General features: G+C 42.4%; 1 protein-coding gene across 1 annotated transcript in view; it reads left to right on the top strand.

Annotated features, from left to right (window-relative positions):
* The window catches only part of LOC140203291 (metabotropic glutamate receptor 8-like), a 407,290-nt gene that overhangs the window by 329,985 nt on the left and 58,385 nt on the right, over window positions 1–18,920 (top strand). The window contains exons 7-8 of the mRNA XM_072269304.1: window positions 15,210–15,349; window positions 15,877–15,879. Coding sequence (XP_072125405.1) covers window positions 15,210–15,349; window positions 15,877–15,879 — 143 coding nt within the window. The remainder of the gene's footprint in view (window positions 1–15,209; window positions 15,350–15,876; window positions 15,880–18,920) is intronic.

Below are 18,920 nucleotides of genomic sequence, written 5' to 3'. Positions count from 1 at the left end.
AGCTTGATGACCTACTGCTTATCAGGGAAAGTGAAGAGGTGATAGACAGGAGCTACAGGGAGGTAGTCATCCTAGGCTACAGGGGTCAGAAAACTGGGTCACTGTCAAGAGAGGGAAGGGAAATGCCTGGATAGTGGAGAGCACACCTATGGCTGTCCCCCTCAGCAACAAATATCTTGTTCTGGATGCTGTTGAGGGGGATGACCTGACAGGAGACGCCCACGGTGACTGGGTCTCTGGCACTGAGCCTGGCGCTGTTGTGCAGGAGAGAAGGAGGGAGAAGAGAAATGCGGTAGTCATAGGGGATTCCATAGTCAGAGGAACAGACAGGAGATTCTGTGAGACTGATGGAGATACCCGCATGGTGTGTTGCCTCCCAGGTGCCAGGGTACGGGATGTCTCAGATCAGGTCCTGAATATTCTGATGGGGGAGGGTGAGCAGCCAGTTGTCTTGGTACATATTGGTACCAATAACATAGATAGGACAAAGGAGGAGGTCCTGAAGAGAGATTTCCTGGAGTTAGGAAGGAAGCTGAGAAGCAGGACCTCCAGGGTAGTAATCTTGGGATTGCTACCTGTGCCACACTCTAGCGAGGGCAAGAATAGTAGGATCAGCAGATGAATGCGTGGCTGAGAGACTGGTGCAGGGGGCAGGGCTTCAGATTCCTGGATCATTGGGATCTCTTCTGGGGGAAGTATGACCTGTTTAAAATGGATGGGTTACACCTGAACCCGAAGGGGACCAATGTCCCGGCGGGAAGGTTTAATGGAGCTGTTAGGGAGGGTTTAAACTAATTTGGCAGGGGGATGGGGACCAGAATGACAGAGCGGAGGAAGGGGAAAACAAATAAAACTAAGATAGTGAGCAGTAAAGATGTCAGAAAAGACAAGCAGGTGATGGGACAAATTTGTAGCCATTGGGATGAGCTGCAGGGCAATAAAGTTGCAGTGAAATCAAAGCGAAAAGTACCAAATACTGGTCTTAAGGTGTTATACTTAAATGCACGCAGCATAAGGAATAAGGTGGATGATCTTGTCGTACAGCTACAGATTGGCAGGTATGATATTGTGGCCATCACTGAGGCCTGGCTAAAGGATGCATGTCTCTGGGAGCTAAACGTCCAAGGATACACGGTGTATCGGAAGGATAGGAAGGTAGGCAGAGGGGGAGGCGTGGCTTTATTGGTAAGAAATGATATTAAATCATTAGAAAGAGGTGATATAGGATTGGAATGTGCAGAATCTTTATGGGTTGAGCTAAGGAATAGCAGGGGTAAAAGGACCCTGATGGCAGTTATTTATAGGCCTCCAAACAGCTGCAGGGATGTGGACTACAAATTACAACAGGAAATAGAAAAGGCTTGTCAGAAGGGCAGTGTTATGATAATTATGGGGGATTTTAACATGCGAGTGGATTGGGAAAATCAGGTCGGCACTGAATCTCAAGAGAGAGAATTTGTAGAATGTCTGCGAGATGGCTTTTTAGAACAGCTTGTTGTTGAGCCCACTAGGGGATCGGCTGTACTGGATTGGGTATTGTGTAATGAACTGGAGGTGATTAGAGAGATTGAGGTGAAGGAACCCTTAGGAGGTAGTGATCATAACATGATTGAGTTCACTGTGAAATTTGAAAAAGAGAAGCTGAAATCTGATGTGTCAGTATTTCAGTGGAGTAAAGGAAATTACAGTGGCGTGAGAGAGGAACTGGCCAAAGTTGACTGGAAAGAGACACTGGCTGGAAAGACGGCAGAGCAGCAGTGAATGGAGTTTATGCGAGAAATGAGGAAGGTGCAAGACAGGTATATTCCAAAAAAGAAGAAATTTTTGAATGGAAAAAGGATGCAACCGTGGTTGACAAGAGAAGTCAAAGCCAAAGTTAAAGCAAAGGAGAGGGCATACAAGGAAGCAAAAATTATTGGGAAGACAGAGGACTGGGAAGTTTTTAAAACCTTACAAAAGGAAACCAAGAACGTCATTAAGAGGGAAAAGATTAACTATGAAAGGAAGCTAACAAATAATATCAAAGAGGATACTATAAGCTTTTTCAAGTATATAAAGAGTAAAAGACAGGTAAGAGTAGATATAGGACCGATAGAAAGTAATGCTGGAGGAATTGTAATGGGAGATAAGGAGATGGCAGAGGAACTGAACGAGTATTTTGCATCAGTCTTCACTGAGGAAGACATCAGCAGTATACCGGACACTCAAGGGTGGCAGGGAAGAGAAGTTTGCGCAGTCACAATTACGACAGAGAAAGTACTCAGGAAGCTGAATAGGCTAAAGGTAGATAAATCTCCTGGACCAGATGGAATGCACCCTCGTGTTCTGAAGGAAGTTGCTGTGGAGATTGCGGAGGCATTAGCGATGTTCTTTCAAAAGTTGATAGATTCTGGCATGGTTCCAGAGGACTGGAAGGTTGCAAATGTCACACCGCTATTTAAGAAGGGGTCAAAGAAGCAAAAAGGAAATTATAGACCTGTTAGCTTGACATCGGTGGTTGGGAAGTTGTTGGAGTCGATTATCAAGGATGAGGTTACAGAGTACCTGGAGGCATATGACAAGATAGGCGGAACTCAGCATGGATTCCCTAAAGGAAAATCCTGCCTGACAAACCTATTACAATTTTTTGAGGAAATTACCAGTAGGCTAGACAAGGGAGATGCAGTGGATGTTGTATATTTGGATTTTCAGAAGGCCTTTGACAAGGTGCCACACATGAGACTACTGAACAAGATAAGAGCCCATGGAATTACAGGAAAGTTACATACGTGGATAGAGCGTTGGCTGATTGGCAGGAAACAGAGAGGGGGAATAAAGGGATCCTATTCTGGTTAGCTGCCGGTTACCAGTGGTGTTCCACAGGGACCAGTGTTGGGGCCGCTTCATTTTACATTGTACATCAACGATTTGGATTATGGAATAGATAGCTTTGTGGCTAAGTTTGCTGATGATACGAAGATAGGTGGAGGGGCCGGTAGTGCTGAGGAAACGGAGAGTCTGCAGAGAGACTTGGATAGATTGGAAGAATGGGCAGAGAAGTGGCAAATGAAGTACAATGTTGGGAAGTGTATGGTTATGCACTTTGGCAGAAATAATAAACGGGCAGACTATTATTTAAATGGGGAAAGAATTCAAAGGTCGGAGATGCAACGGGACTTGGGAGTCCTCGTACAGGATACCCTTAAGGTTAACCTCCAGGTTGAGTCAGTAGTGAAGAAGGCAAATGCAATGTTGGCATTCATTTCTAGAGGAATAGAGTATAGGAGCAAGGATGTGATGTTGAGGCTCTATAAGGCGCTGGTGAGACCTCACTTGGAGTACTGTGGGCAGTTTTGGTCTCCTTATTTAAGAAAGGATGTGCTGACGTTGGAGAGGGTACAGATAAGATTCACTAGAATGATTCTGGGAATGAGAGGGTTAACATATGAGGAATGTTTGTCCGCTCTTGGACTGTATTCCTTGGAGCTTAGAAGAATAAGGGGAGACTTCATAGAAACATTTCGAATGTTGAAAGGCATGGACAGAGTAGATGTGGCAAAGTTGTTTCCCATGATGGGGGAGTCTAGTACGAGAGGGCATGACTTAAGGATTGAAGGGCGCCCATTCAGAACAGAAATGCGAAGAAATTTTTTTAGTCAGAGGGTGGTGAATCTATGGAATTTGTTGCCACAGGCAGCAGTGGAGGCCAAGTCATTGGGTGTATTTAAGGCAGAGATTGATAGGTATCTGAGTAGCCAGGGCATCAAAGGTTATGGTGAGAAGGCCGGGGAGTGGGACTAAATGGGAGAATGGATCAGCTCATGATAAAATGGCAGAGCAGACTCGATAGGCCGAATGGCCGACTTCTGCTCCTTTGTCTTATGGTCTTATGGTCTTATGAGTAATTCAGGACCCCGTCACAATACATTTGCATATAAGACCATAAGACAGAGGAGCAGAATTGAGCCATTCAGCTCATCATGTCTGCTCTACCATCCCATCATGGCTGATTCAGTTCACTCTTAACCTCATTCTCCTGCCTTCTTCCCATAACCTTCATGCCCTAAGAACCTATCAACCTCCACCTTAAATGCAGCCAGTGATCTGGCTTCCTGCGTCACCGGTGGAAATGAATTCCACAGATTTACTCCCTGGCTAAAGAAATCAGAATCAGAATCAGGTTTATTATCACCGGCATGTGATGTGAAATTTGTTAACTTAGCAGCAGCAGTTCAATGCAATACATAATCTTGCAGAGAGAGAAAAAAATGATAAATAAAATAAATAAAATAATAAAAAATAAATAATCAAGTAAATTAATTACATATATTGAATAGATTTTAAAAAGTACAAACACAGAAATACTGTATATTAAAAAAAAATGAGGTAGTGTCCAAAGATTCAATGTCCATTTAGGAATTGGATAGCAAGGGAAGAAGCTGTTCCTGAATCGCTGAGTGTGTGCCTTCTGGCTTCTGTACCTCCTGCCTGACACTAGTAGTGAGAAAAGGGCATTCCCTGGGTGCTGGAGGTCCTTATTAATGGACGCTGCCTTTCTGAGACACAGCTCGCTAAAGATGTCCTGGGTACTTTGTAGGCTAGCGCCCAAGATGGAGCTGACTAGATGTACAGCCTTCTGCAGCTTCTTTCGGTCCTGTGCAGTAGCACCCCTCTCCCCCACATACCAGACAGTGATGCAGTGTCTTACATATGAGGACGTCCAGGTGCATTTAAGCATCAGCATTACTTAATCTACACCATTTTAAGATGCTCTGCTTTTCTGTTTTATGCACTAAAATCCATGGGTCCACATTTTTCCTCACTCTATTGCATCTGTCAAGTTTCCATTAACCCAGCTCATCAAAATTCACCTGATGCCTTTTTGCAACCACCTCCTTCCTCATAATCCTATCTGGTTTTTATTGTCAAACCTGGAATCTACTTGTACACATAAAGGGCAACTTATCTCAATCACAGTATATGGTTTTGGCTTAGTGATAAGCAGAGTGCCTTCTGTTCTTTTTCAGGAGAGACATAAGGGTGGATATCTTCATTTTTGTTCATCTGTGCTCCTGTGCACGAGTTGCCTGATGGTTACAGTCATTCCTTCACTTCAGAGGTTAGAAGTGCTTGTGACCAAAGAGGTGTCTCCCTTGAGATGTTGACTTTGGCTTTGATTAGGTAAAAAAGGGTGAACGGTACCATTGAATGATATCCATTCGGACAATGACACAGCCGAAGTAGTGCACCAAAACCTGAAGTGAAGCTTTGGCTTATGACCTTCAGATTCAGAGATGACTGATGGAATTCATCATTATTTTCCAGGTTCTGAGTTTGCCTTTCATTTGCCAACACTACATTTTCTCTGTAGCTGCTACATTACATTCTGTATTCTGCATTCTGCTTTCTCTTTCTATTTTATATGGCATGGCCTGCTTAGATGGTGTACAAGGTCACCCAGATTCCTCTGAATGTCAATGCCTTTCAGTCTCTCACCATTTACAAAGTTGCATTGCATCTTTACTTTCCTTTTAAGCTAAATGAGCTCAGTTTCTTCCACCTGCCAATTCTTAACGTGTAACTATCTCTGTGAAGTCTCTTTGCACCTTCCTAACCATCCACCATGTCACCTCACTTGTATCACGACCAAATTTGGATATATTACATTGATTTCTCCATACCTATAATGGACGTAGATTGTGAACTGTTGGGGCTCCAGAACTTAACAAACCAAGGGCGATTGTTTACTACCACACTCTGTTTTCTCTCTTTTAACCAATCATTAATTCACACAAAGTATTACACCTAATGTCATAACTTCTAACTTAGTTTCACATTCTCTTGTGTAGCATCTCATCAAAGGCCTGCTGAAAGTCTAAGTACACATAATCTGATTTGTTGTCATCCGTTTTCTAGCCATAACTTCTTTAAAACTGAAATTTATCGAATTAGAGTTTCCTTTCATAAATCCATATCAACTATTCTCAGCTGAATTATAATTTTCCAAATGCTCCCTTACCACTTTCCTAATAGTTGATTCCAACATTTTCCTTATGAATAGAAAATGTCAAACTTGGTTTCTTCTCTCCTGAGTGCCACTGTCTGCAGTCGTCTTGTTTCTAGCAACCTGAGTTTCTAACGCATCTGAACAGTGCAATGAAAAGTGTTTCTAGAAATGTGCAGCACTACCTTGCCTGCAAGAGAGTGTCCTTTCCTATATTGCCAAGAGCTGCCAGATTCTGTGGGTAATTGCTTTTGTTCATATGCTACTGTGTCTGTGTCTCTTTCTAATGTGGCTGCTAATTTCATTCCCAATATCTCAGTTCCAGCCTGCTCTGTATGTCTTTGTTTCCATTGAGAAAATGAAGGTGAATTGAATGTGCCTTGCCATTACATATGAGGATTTTAGTGGATATTTTTGTATTTTACTGGGGAAATTACTCCTACAGTATAATACAAAAATTACACTAAACCCTTTAGTGTATGACAAATAGTGTAAAGACAAAGGGACTGGTTGAAGGTAATTTGAAATACAATGGTGTAGCTAGAGTAATATTTTGACAAAAACTAAATTAAAATATTTCTGGCACCATTGTGCAATCAATATCCGACTAACAGCAGTAAATTGTTTGATGCCAGGAATCCAGGTAGGACCGCCCGCCACAGTATATGTGACTGGAGATTCAGAAACATACAGAGGAATTAATGAGGTGTCTCCAAAAAAAAAACTGAAATGATAAATCAATGCATATGGAGGAGTAAAGAACTAATAATCTCTTAGTTCCTCTTCTTGATTGTATCTTTCCAGCTATTTCATTAGACCTCCTTGGTTAACCTAATTAAGAGAGCAATGGTAATTGTTTAGAGTGCTATGTAGTCCACAATAGGTTCATTTTCACTTGATTCTCAGTTTATAAGCATCTTATAAAAATCATGAGGCGGTAACAATGCCTTTTCAGAAATATTTGGCACAATAATTGGTTTCACCATTGACTTAGTTGTAGTTGTTGAAATTGGGGATCCATCAAAAGACAAATAGTTGTTGCTCTTTAGAGAAAGTGAGTTATCATCACTATGAATATATAATATAAAGGAATGATATACTTGCAATGCTTGGAGGATTTCTAAAGAGCTTCCTGATGATTCTTTTGTCCTGAACCTCTTGCTTTCACACAATTGAGAATACTCCAAAAGAAATGTATTTACTCTAATGTTTTTAATGCCAGCTGCATTGTGTATTATAACTGGGTTGTCCCAATGGGTACGTTTCCAACTCCTTTTAACATACTTACACTGCTTGTCTTTAATTCCTGGCTCTTTGGCACGAAACACCAACATCCTTGTGTTCAATATCCAAAGCAGCACGGCCAAATTTGGGCTGACCTTAAGTAATCCAATCTGATGCACTGACTGGTCACATAAGCTCAGCATTTCTTTCTGTTGGAAGTTTCCCATGGTTGTTCATAAGCTAAAGAATATTAGACAAAGTGGAATAGATCTGGTATTTTCTGTAAACAAGAACTGAGTTGTTAAAAAATTCAAACACCCAGTCTCCTATAAGAATGAAATGCTGCCTATCTGATCAATTTTAAGTTCAGTCTTTTACTGGTGGATATTTTGCCCTAATACTGTGGTGGTCAGCGTTTAAATTCACATCACTGGCTATGAGTCATAATAGAGTGTGCTTATAAGCTGAAATTGATGTACTGTGAAATAACCACTGCATGTAACCTAGAATATCCATTGCCTTCATGACCTCCATTTGCTGTAAAGATTAGGCCAAAATTACCTCAAATGCTGTGATACCATTTTGAAATGTCAGTCTTGTCTTATTCAAAATGGCTGCTGTATTTGCTTTCCAACACTGGCTACAATTTGTAAAAGATGCTATGAAATACTTTAAAGCTTCCTTGAGAACAGTAAGTATGGCATTTCTTCTTTCGTTCTCTGTCCTGCTCTCTACCTATGCATTTTTTAATATTTCTTGTTTACTTTTATAGCTTATTCTTTTCCCTCTTATTAACCTTGCTGAAGCAACTTACGCAAACAGAAATACTTAATATAAACAGACTTGCTCTAGGATAGTACTTCAAACACAATTTGCTTCAACTCTATAATGATTACCAAGGAAATCTTTGCTTCGTGTAACTCGTCTCTTACAGCCAATGTGTCTGAAAACCATTTTGTTCAAGCTGTGTAATGTTGCAGATTGCTCTTTGGGATGCTGAGCTACTCACGTCACCACTGAGACTATCAGCTCTCCCAGGGAGTTTGACCTTATAAAACCAGAGCTTTTTCCAGTTGCCACATCAGTGCGTGTGATTGAATATTGATTACCCTTCAAAAAAAAATAGACCAGATTTAGTCTTGGCCTGTTGAAGCTCCCATCTGACCAATCTTTTACCAACTTGACACAAAGTTGAAAGCATAAAGTTAAGGGGACTGGAGATGAGACAACCAGGCAAATTCTTTGCTCCTGATAGCCTGCCCCTCAAAGTCATAAAAGAGGCGATGGCAGAGGTAACAGATATGTTGTTTATGTTCTGGAAAAATTCCCTAGACTGAGGAAGAAATGTAATCACTTGGAAAGTAACAAAATATATGACACTATTAAGTGCAGGAGGGAGAGTGATTGAAAAATGTTGTCATTAGTCTGTTGCTAACAAAATGATTATTTTCTGTGCCACATGTGAGATCACATCTGGGGTATTATGTTCAGGTTTGGTCTCCATATCTAAGAAAGAATATACTTGCATCTGAGGGGATTCAGCCAGCAGTCCGATTCCAGGAAGGGTGGATTTGTTTTTAAGAAGAGGTTAAGCAGGCTGTGCCTGTTCTGTTTGGTGCTTTTGAGAAGAGTGAGATGTAAATTCATTGAGAAACACAATGCTGCTTTCTGTATTTGAAGGTCTCAGCATAAGGTTTGATTATTTAGGACTCAGATGGTGATGAATTTCTTGACGGAGAGGATTTTAGATCTTTAGTATTCTTCAGCAAGAAGATTGTACATGCAACCACTGAGTATGAACAAGGCTGAAACTGATGTGTTTTTATCTTATTTCATTTATCTATTTAGAGATATTTCATTTATCTATTTAGAGCATGCAACAGGCCCTTCTGACCCACTGCACCGTGCCACCCAGCAACCTACTGATTTAACCCTAGCCTAATCACAGGACAATTTACAATCTACTAAGCAGTATGTTTTTGGACGGTGGGTGGAAACCGGAGCCCCCAGAGGAAACCCACGTGCACACACGTGGGGAATGAGCAGGTTGTCCTATTAAGGGACCAAACATTTGGGGAATTTGAAAGAATAAAAGATAACCTTATTCAAGTATCTAATTTTAAAGGGGTATGACACAGTAGATGTCAGGATGTTTTCAATCATAGGAGAGTCATGAACAAGGGGACATAGCTACAAAATAAGATCTGGTTATTTAAAATTGCTCTGTGTGGACTTTTCTCTGTGTGGTCTGTACTTGCTGGAATTCAGAAGGATGGGGGGGGGGGGATCTCATTGAAACCTTTCGAATATTGAAAGGCCTAGACAGTGTAGATGTGGAAAGGATGCTTTCCATGGTTGGAGAGTCTAGGACAAGAAGGCACAGCCTCAGGATAGAGGGGCACCTTTCAAAACAGAGATGAAGAGAAATTTCTTTAGCCAAAGGATAGTGAATTTGTGGAATTTGTTGCCACATGCAGCTCTGGAGGCCAGGTTGTTGGGTGTATTTAAGGTAGATATTGATAGGTTCTTGATTAGACATGGCATCAAAAGTTACGGGGAGAAGGCCAGGAACTAGGGTTGAGGAGGAGAAGAAAAAAGATCAGCCATGATTGAATGGCAAAGCAGACTCGATGGGCCAAATGGCCCTATGTCTTATGGTCTTATGGTCTTTTCTCTCAGAATGTGGTATATCTCTGAAATTCTCTGCCCTGAAAGCTGTAGATGCCAGATATTGAATATATTTAAGGATGAGATGGATAAATATTGAAAAAACTGAGGGATTACAGGTTTTGGAAACTGGCATAAAAGAGGAATTGAGGGCAGCATTGATAAGCCATGGTCATAAAGAATAGTGAAGCAGGCTTGAGTGACTGAGTGACATGCTCCTGCTCTAATTGTCTTGAGGACAAAGTGCAGGATCAGCATTGATCTCATAGAATAGGGTAAAACAGAAATGCTGAAAGTATTCAGCAAGTCAGACATCACTTATGGGAAGAGGAATTTCAGATGAATGAAGTTCATTCAGGTAAATGGAGATAAGTGGTCAGTTTTGATGTGAGAGCAAGAAATGCTGGGACCGCTCAGCAAATTAGTCAGTGTCTCTGGAAGGAAGAATAGTGTTGGGATTTCAGGCAATCTTATCAACTTGAGACATTGGCTATATTCCCTACTATGTGAAAACTACAAGGGTAACTGTTTTTTCCAGCATTTTATGTTTTTGTTTTTGTTTTCCATTTCACATCCTGTTTTTGTTTTGAATTATCGGCATCTTCGATGTTTTACTTTTCAATTGCTGGCCAGTTATGATGGAAGAGCAGAGGATGCTGGGAATGGTCGGTGGGCAACACCCACACAGTAAACCCTCTTCGATGTAATAGAACTTCTCATGGGGCTCTGACATCCTTTTAACCTGCTCCATAATCAATCTAACCTTTCACTTCCATGATAGTCCTCAATTTTTCTTTCATCCATGTACCTATCTAAGAGTCTCTTAAATGTCCCTAATATACTTGTCTTTTCCACCACACCTACCAGTGCATTCCATGTATCCACCACTCTGTGTAAACACCCTACCTCTGACACCTCCTATATTTTCTTTCTAATACTTCATAGTTATGGCCCCTTGTATTAGCCATTTCTGCTCTGGGAGAAAGTCTCTGGCTGTTCACTAAATCTATGCCTTTTATTATCTTGTGCACCTTTGTCAAGGCATCTCCCATCTTCTTTCTCTCCAAAGAGAAAAGTCCTAGCTTGTTCAGTCTATCCTTATAAGACATGCTTTCTGTGACCAGAATTCAACACAATACTCCAGTGATACAGAAACATAGAAAACCTACAGCACAATACAGGCCCTTCGGCCCACAAAGCTGTGCGAACATGTCCTTACCTTAGAATTAGCTAGGCTTACCCATAGCCCTCTATTTTTCTAAGCTCCATGTATCCATTCAGGAGTCTCTTAGAAGACCCTTTCATATCTGCCTCTACCACTGCTGTTGGCAGCCCATTCCATACACTCACTACTCTCTGCATAAAAAAACTTACCCCTGGCATCTCCTCTGTACCTACTTCCAAGCACCTTAAAACTATGCCCTCTCGTGCTAGCCATTTCAGCTCTGGGAAAAAACCTCTGATTATCCACATGAACACTGCCTTTCATTATCTTGTACACTTCTATCAGGTCACCTCTCATCCTCTGTCACTCCAAGGAGAAAAGGCTGAGTTCACTCTACCTATTCTCATGAGGCATGCTCCCCAATCCAGGCCACATCCTTGTAGATCTCCTCTGCACCCTTTCTATGGCTTCTACATCCTTCCTGTAGTGAGGTGACCAGAATTGAGCACAGTACTCCAAGTGGGGTCTGACCAGGGTCCTATATAGCTGCAACATTTCTGCTCAGCTCTTAAACTCAATTCCACGATTGGTGAAGGCTAATGCTCCGTATGCCTTCTTAACCACAGAGTCAACCTGCATAGCAGCTTTGAGTAACACACATCAAAGTTGCTGGTGAACGCAGCAGGCCAGGCAGCATCTGTAGGAAGAGGTGCAGTCGACGTTTCAGGCCGAGACCCTTCGTCAGGACTAACTGAAGGAAGAGTGAGTAAGGGATTTGAAAGTTGGAGGGGGAGGGGGAGATCCAAAATGATAGGAGAAGACAGGAGGGGGAGGGATGGAGCCAAGAGCTGGACAGATGATTGGCAAAAGGGGATACGAGAGGATCATGGGACAGGAGGTCCGGGAAGAAAGACGGGGGGGGGGGGGGGACCCAGAGGATGGGCAAGAGGTATATTCAGAGGGACAGAGGGAGAAAAAGGAGAGTGAGAGAAAGAATGTGTGCATAAAAATAAGTAACAGATGGGGTACAAGGGGGAGGTGGGGCCTAGCGGAAGTTAGAGAAGTCGATGTTCATGCCATCAGGTTGGAGGCTACCCAGACGGAATATAAGGTGAGACCGCTTTGCTGAACATCTACGCTCTGTCCGCCAGAGAAAGCAGGATCTCCCAGTGGCCACACATTTTAATTCCACATCCGATTCCCATTCTGACATGTCTATCCACAGCCTCCTCTACTGTAAAGATGAAGCCACACTCAGGTTGGAGGAACAACACCTTGTATTCCGTCTGGGTAGCCTCCAACCTGATGGCATGAACATTGACTTCTCTAACTTCCGCTAGGCCCCACCTCCCCCTTGTACCCCATCTGTTACTTATTTTTATGCACACATTCTTTCTCTCACTCTCCTTTTTCTCCCTCTGTCCCTCTGAATATACCTCTTGCCCATCCTCTGGGTCCCCCCCCCCCGTCTTTCTTCCCGGACCTCCTGTCCCATGATCCTCTCGTATCCCCTTTTGCCAATCACCTGTCCAGCTCTTGGCTCCATCCCTCCCCCTCCTGTCTTCTCCTATCATTTTGGATTTCCCCCTCCCCCTCCAACTTTCAAATCCCTTACTCACTCTTCCTTTAGTTAGTACTGACGAAGGGTCTCGGCCTGAAACGTCGACTGCACCTCTTCCTACAGATGCTGCCTGGCCTGCTGCGTTCACCAGCAACTTTGATGTGTGTTGCTTGAATTTCCAGCATCTGCAGAATTCCTGCTGTTAGCAGCTTTGAGTGTTCAGCTTTATGTTTCGTCTCTTCCTCTAAGAATTCAGTCAGGTTCGTGAGGCACAAGCTGCCCCTCACAAAGCCATGCTGGCTATCCCTAAACAGACTATATTTGTCCAAATGCTTGTAAATCCTGCCTCTTTGAATCTTCTGCAATCGATTGTCCACCACTGATGTAAGACTCACAGATCTATAATTCGCTGGGTTATATCTATTCCCTTTCCTGAACAAAGGAATAACTTTTGCCACCCTCCAATCCACTCGCACTACTCCTGTGGCCAGTGAGAAGACAGAAATCATCGCCAAAAGTGTCCAAATCATTAACGTAGATGACTAACAACAATGGACCCAGCACCAATCCCTGTGGCACACCACTAGTCACAGCCCTCCAGACGCAGAGACGATCATCTACACCCACTTGCTGACTTCTCCTGTTAAACCAATGTTGAATACAATTTGCTAATTCATCTTGAATGCCAAGCCACTGAAATTTCTGGACCAACTTTGTCAAAGTCCCCACTAGTACCTATGTAGACAATATTCACTGCTTTTAAAGCAGTATCTTTAGAATACATTCCAGTAAGTTTCCCAAATCAGGTTCACTGGCCTATAATTTACTCCAGCTTGCTCTTGGAGTTTTTCTTGAACGATGGAACAATCGCTGTCCTCCAGTCCTCCAGCACCCCACCTGTGGCTGAGGACATTATAAATATCTCAGCTGGGCCCTGCAATTTCTGCACTAACCTCCCACTAGGTCGGAGAGGACCCCCTAATTTGTTTCAAGACAACAAGCACTTCTTCTCTAAATCGGATGTGGTCTATGACATTATTACTGTTTTGCCTCAGTTCTGTAGACTCTGTGCCCACCTACAGTGTAAATACAGATGAAAAAAAAATCAATTTTGGATCTCTTTCTTCTCTTTTTGTTCCATGAATAGATGATCTTCTGGTGAACACAGTGCCAGGAACTTGACTGCTGTAGGTCAGCCTCACCAATAGTATCCCAAACAATATATGTGTACTTACTACTGAGAGGAACGCCCACAAGAGTTCCCTGTAGTGGCTGCCTATTCCCCTTCCCTCTTCTGACGGTTAACCAGTTACCTGTGTCCTGCACCTTAATGCAATCACCTCTCTATATCTTCTGTCAATCAACCCCTCCAGCTCCCAAATGAACCAAACATCATCCAGCTCTAGCTCTAGTTCACAAAGGAGGTCTGCAAGAAGCTGCAGCTGGATGTACTTGCACGTGTAGTCATCAGGGATGTTGGAAATCTTCCTGTCTTCCCACATTTTAAATCAATTTATATTCAAAAGTGCTTTCTTTCCACTTTGAAAGCTTTGGATACTAGGAATACCCTAGTATCTCAATGGCCAACTGTTACTTCAGTATAATGATGAGTTATTATAAGAAAACCACACTGATAAGGAACATCTCCTGCCCAGTTTATTCTCCATTGAGTGGGATTGGGGTTATTAGATTGCTCCCTGGGACCTGAAGGGCTAAATGGCAGCCTCCTGTGTGGTGATAATAAGATCCTCTACTTAGTATAACCTGGCAGCCAGACCTGGCCAATCTTATTGGTCCAATAGGAACATATTGCATTTTGCCAGATTTGTGGTAATTCCACCTGATTAACCAGATCAAGCGGTTTCCAAGCCAATTGTTACACAGCAATGTTCATTTAAAATTCTATTTACTTAGTTTGAATGGTATATCTAAATCTCACTCACAAACACTCTTATCACCATTGAACAGGACTGCCTTTGTTGTTTCTGGTGTGGGCTGATGTCTGTATAAGTCAGCAATATGATTGCTGCAACTCTGAGTTCAATCTCTTCACCTTCAGCTGAGTTTGAAGCACAGAAAATCTACTGAACCCTCCACCAATATTTTGTGTGTCAAAATTTCTGAGTTGAGTTTGATGGTGAAGTCACTTTGGTTAATTCATTCATGTCAAAAAACATACTGTTTTCATGGTGTTTCTGATACAAAGTAATTTAAACATGGAGTCAATCTGCATTTAACATAGCTGTCACAACCCTTCTTCAGCTATACTTGTGTGTTGCATTATTGCCGTTTTATTTTGACATCGTCTCTTTATAGTGTCAAATAAAAATCAACCACTGATTAAATAATATATAAATCTATCTTATCCCATGTACTAAAAGTAATATGTATGTCTTACTTTTCATGTGGAAGTGGTTTCGCAACACATATATTTTTGTTTGGAACTGAAAATGAGTTAAAGTTTTTGTAACAAATGAATTTTAATTACAGGGTCTGAGTCATTCACAAACACTCACATCGCTTATTCCCAAATCAAATGACTTATTTGAGTTTTGTTACATTTCCTTTTGTTTCTCACGTGCGTTTTGCAATGTTTATTCATCGTGCAGGAAGTGCTGGCACACCTGTGACATTTAATGAGAATGGAGATGCACCTGGACGATACGACATCTATCAATATCAGATTGCCAACTGGTCCTCCCATGGGTATAGGGTAATCGGACAATGGACGGATCACCTTCATTTGAATGTAAGCAATAGCTTTTTCTTCTTGATCGCTAAAGCAACACAATCAGTTTGGTTCAAAACTTCTATGGGGAAATTCTCTGTTTTTTGGAAAACATCTGTTTATTTTATGTCTTGTCCATATTGTTCTGTGCTGGAGAGTGTTTTCATCAGAAAAGTGTTGGATAGCATGAAATTGGCTGCAGACAGACATAAGATATTTGTTTTGTGTTCATCCTTTGATGCATTCAATTGCTTATCTGACTTTTCATGCTTATGATGATGTAACAAGCATTGCTTTTTGGAGCATTGGAGATTGTGCATTATCTTTTCGCTAGGAATTTATATCATCAAAATAACTTAATTTGTTGAATTGGGGATATTATGGCCATTACAACTGTCCAAGTACTGTAGCTTCTTACAATTGCGAGCAATGGGATGGATTAGTAATTGCACTCATTGAGGCAGTAATGATGTCAGGGCAGAAAGAAAATTCTCATTGATATTATCATCAACGATTCTGCTATCATTTTCTGACCACTGCATTTTCAGCAGGTCAGAAATTTCTTTGAAATTCATTTTAAAATGCCTATTGAGATTTCAAAAAAAAAGTACCAAGGCACATCTTTCAAACAAGATGGTTCTGCAGACCACAGTTCCCAAGGAGACGTTGGATTGCATAGTGGGAGTTCAAAAGAAGTTAGCGGGGGCAGTCAGGGCATTCTGTGTGCCTCAGTTCCCGAGGAGGTGTTACATTATTAGGCACTTGGCAAGGGCCAATGAAAAGATTTAAGCGGGACAGCCATTGTGTGAGTGGGCCTGTGTTAGAGTGGGGAGTTCAGGCTTTGGCTCACAGAAGTTTTGACGAGGAGAGGCAGGGCCTATAGGTACTTTTTATCATTGAACTTTACATTCTTTCTTTCTCAATGCACAGTTGGACCAGTGGGAATACCAGGCAAGATAGTGGAAATCTCCTCTTGCAGTATATGGGAAGGCAGGAAGACCTCTTGTATTGGTGATGACTATACCTGCAGGAAGTGCATCCAGCTGCAGCTTCTTTCAGACCGTGTTAAGGAATTGGAACTGGAACTGGATGAAGTCTCGATCACTTAAAGGACTTACAGGTTGATCGACAGGACAAACAGGGAGGTAGCTGCACGCAAGGTGCAGGACAGAAGTAGCTGGGTGACCGTCAGTCAGGTGAATGGGATAGGCAGCCAGTGCAGAGTGCCCTTGTGGCTGTTCTTCTCAATAACAGGTATTGCACTTTGGATGCTGCTGGGGGGATAACCAAGCGGGGGAAAGCCGGAGCGGTCAGGTCTCTGGCTCTGTGGCTCAGAGGGAAATGGGGAGAAAAGATGAGCTGTGGTGATAGGGGCTTCATTGGTTTGGGGACAGTACAGAAGGTTCTGTGGATGGGAATGAAATTCTTGAATGGTATGCTGTGCCAGGCTCAGGGACATCTCGGATCAAGTCCCCAGCACTCTTAACTGGGAAGGTCATCAGCCAGAGGTTGTGATCCTCGTCACTGCCAATGACATGGGTAGGACAGGGAATGAAGTCCTTCAAAGAGAGCTCAAGGAACTGGTGCTAAGTTAAAGAACAGGATCTCTAGGGTTGTGACGTCAGGAATGCTACCTGTGGCACATGCTAGTGAGGTCAGAAATAGGAAGATCATACAGTTCAGCACGTGGCCAAGGAGATAGTGCAGGAGGGAGGGCTTCAGATCTTTGGAACATTGATTTCTTTTCCAGAGAAGGTGGGACTTGTACAGGAGCGACCGGTTGCACCTGAACAGAAGGAGGACTAATATCTTTGTGGGAAGGTTCTGCCAGTTCTGCGTGGGGGAGTTTAAACTAGAGTTGCAGTGGGGTGGGAACCAAAGCACCAGAGTGGAGAGTGGTGTGGTTGCGGGGAAAGATGTTGTTAAGCTTACATACAAAGTCAGGATCAAAATGTTGCACATGGTGGCACTAATGTTCTGAGTTGTGTGTATTTCAGTGCAAGGAGAATTGTAGGAGAGTCGGATGAGCTTAGGGCATGGGCAGCATGTGGAATTATGACAATGCAGCCATTAGTGAGAATTGGTTGCAGGAGAGGCAGGACTAGCAGTTCAATGTTCCAGGATTCCATTGCTTTAGATAAGATAGAGCAGAAGCAATTAAAGTGGGAGGGTTGGCATTACTAGTCAGGGAAAATGTCACGGCAGTGCTCAGACGGGGCAGACTGGAGAACTCCTCCGGTGAAGCTATATGGGTGGAACTGAAGATTAAGAAATATATGATCATATTAATGGGATTATAAAATAGACCACCCAATAGTCTGCAAAATGTAGAGGAGCAGACTTGTAGAGAGGTTGCAGATAGAGAAGCACAAGTTTGTGATAATAGGTAATTTTAACTTTCCGAATATTGACGGAAACTCGCATACTGTAAAAGAGCTGGATAGGAGAGAGCTTGTCAAATATGTTCAGGAAGTTGTCCTTAATCAGTACATTGAAGTCCCAACTAGAGAGAGGGATATACTAGATTTCCTATTAGGGAATGAGACAGGGCGCAGGACAGAAATTTGTGTAGGGGAACACGTTGCACCTAATTATCATAATTCCATTTGTTTCAAGATAATTATGGGGAAGGATAGGTCTGGTCTTTGGGTTGAGATTTTAAATTTTGACGGTTTCAGGAACGATCTGGCAAGTGAGAATTGGGACAGGTTGTTTTCTAGCAAAGGTGTACTTGGTTAAGTGGAAGGCCTTCAAAAGTGAAATTTTGAGAGTGCAAAGTTTGTATGTTCCTGTCAGAATAAAAGGCACAGATAACAGTTTTAGGGACCCTTGGTGTTTGAAAGATATTGAGACCCTGGTTAAGAAGGGGAAGGAAGTGCATAGCAAATATAGGCAGGAAGGAGCAAAGGATTTATTTCAATAGGTACATTTAATGTCAGAGAAATGTGCACAATATACATCCTGAAATTCTTTTTCTTTGTAAACATCCACTAAAACAGAGGAGTGTCCCAAAGAATTAATGACAATTAAATGTTAGAACCCCAAAGTCCCCCCCCCCACCGCCCACCAGCTCCATTGGATTCGTGGGAGAATCCAGAGAGCGGTAGTAGGTGGTTGCCTCTCTCTGACTGGAAGTCTGTGACTAGTGGTGTGTTATATGGAATAGTGCTGGTTCCATTGCTATAAGAAATGCAAGACAATACTAAGGAAGAAAATCAGCAGAGGTAGCAGAAGAAATGAGGTTGCTCTGGCAGACAAGGTGATGGAGAATCCCAAGGGCTTCTACAGATATATTAAGAGCAAAGGAGAGCAAGGGACAAAATGAGTCCTCTGGAATATCAAAGTGGTCATCTATTCATGGAGCTGAATGAGATGGAGAAGATCTTAAATTGATTTTTTGCATCTGTATTTACTTGGTAGATGGGCACAGAGTCTATAGAAGTGAGGCAAAGCAGCAGTGACGTCCTGGACTATATACAGATTACTGAGGAGGAGGTGTTTGCCATCTTGAAGCAAATTAGTGTGGATAAATCCAGGGCCTGACAAGATGAGGTGTTCCCTTGGACCCTGTGGGAGGCGAGTGTAGAAATTG

Source organism: Mobula birostris, chromosome 9 (genome assembly GCF_030028105.1).
Source record: "Mobula birostris isolate sMobBir1 chromosome 9, sMobBir1.hap1, whole genome shotgun sequence".
Taxonomy (NCBI): Eukaryota; Metazoa; Chordata; class Chondrichthyes; order Myliobatiformes; family Myliobatidae; genus Mobula; species Mobula birostris.
Note: the sequence above shows the minus strand (reverse complement) of the source record. Positions and strands in the feature narration are given on the sequence as shown.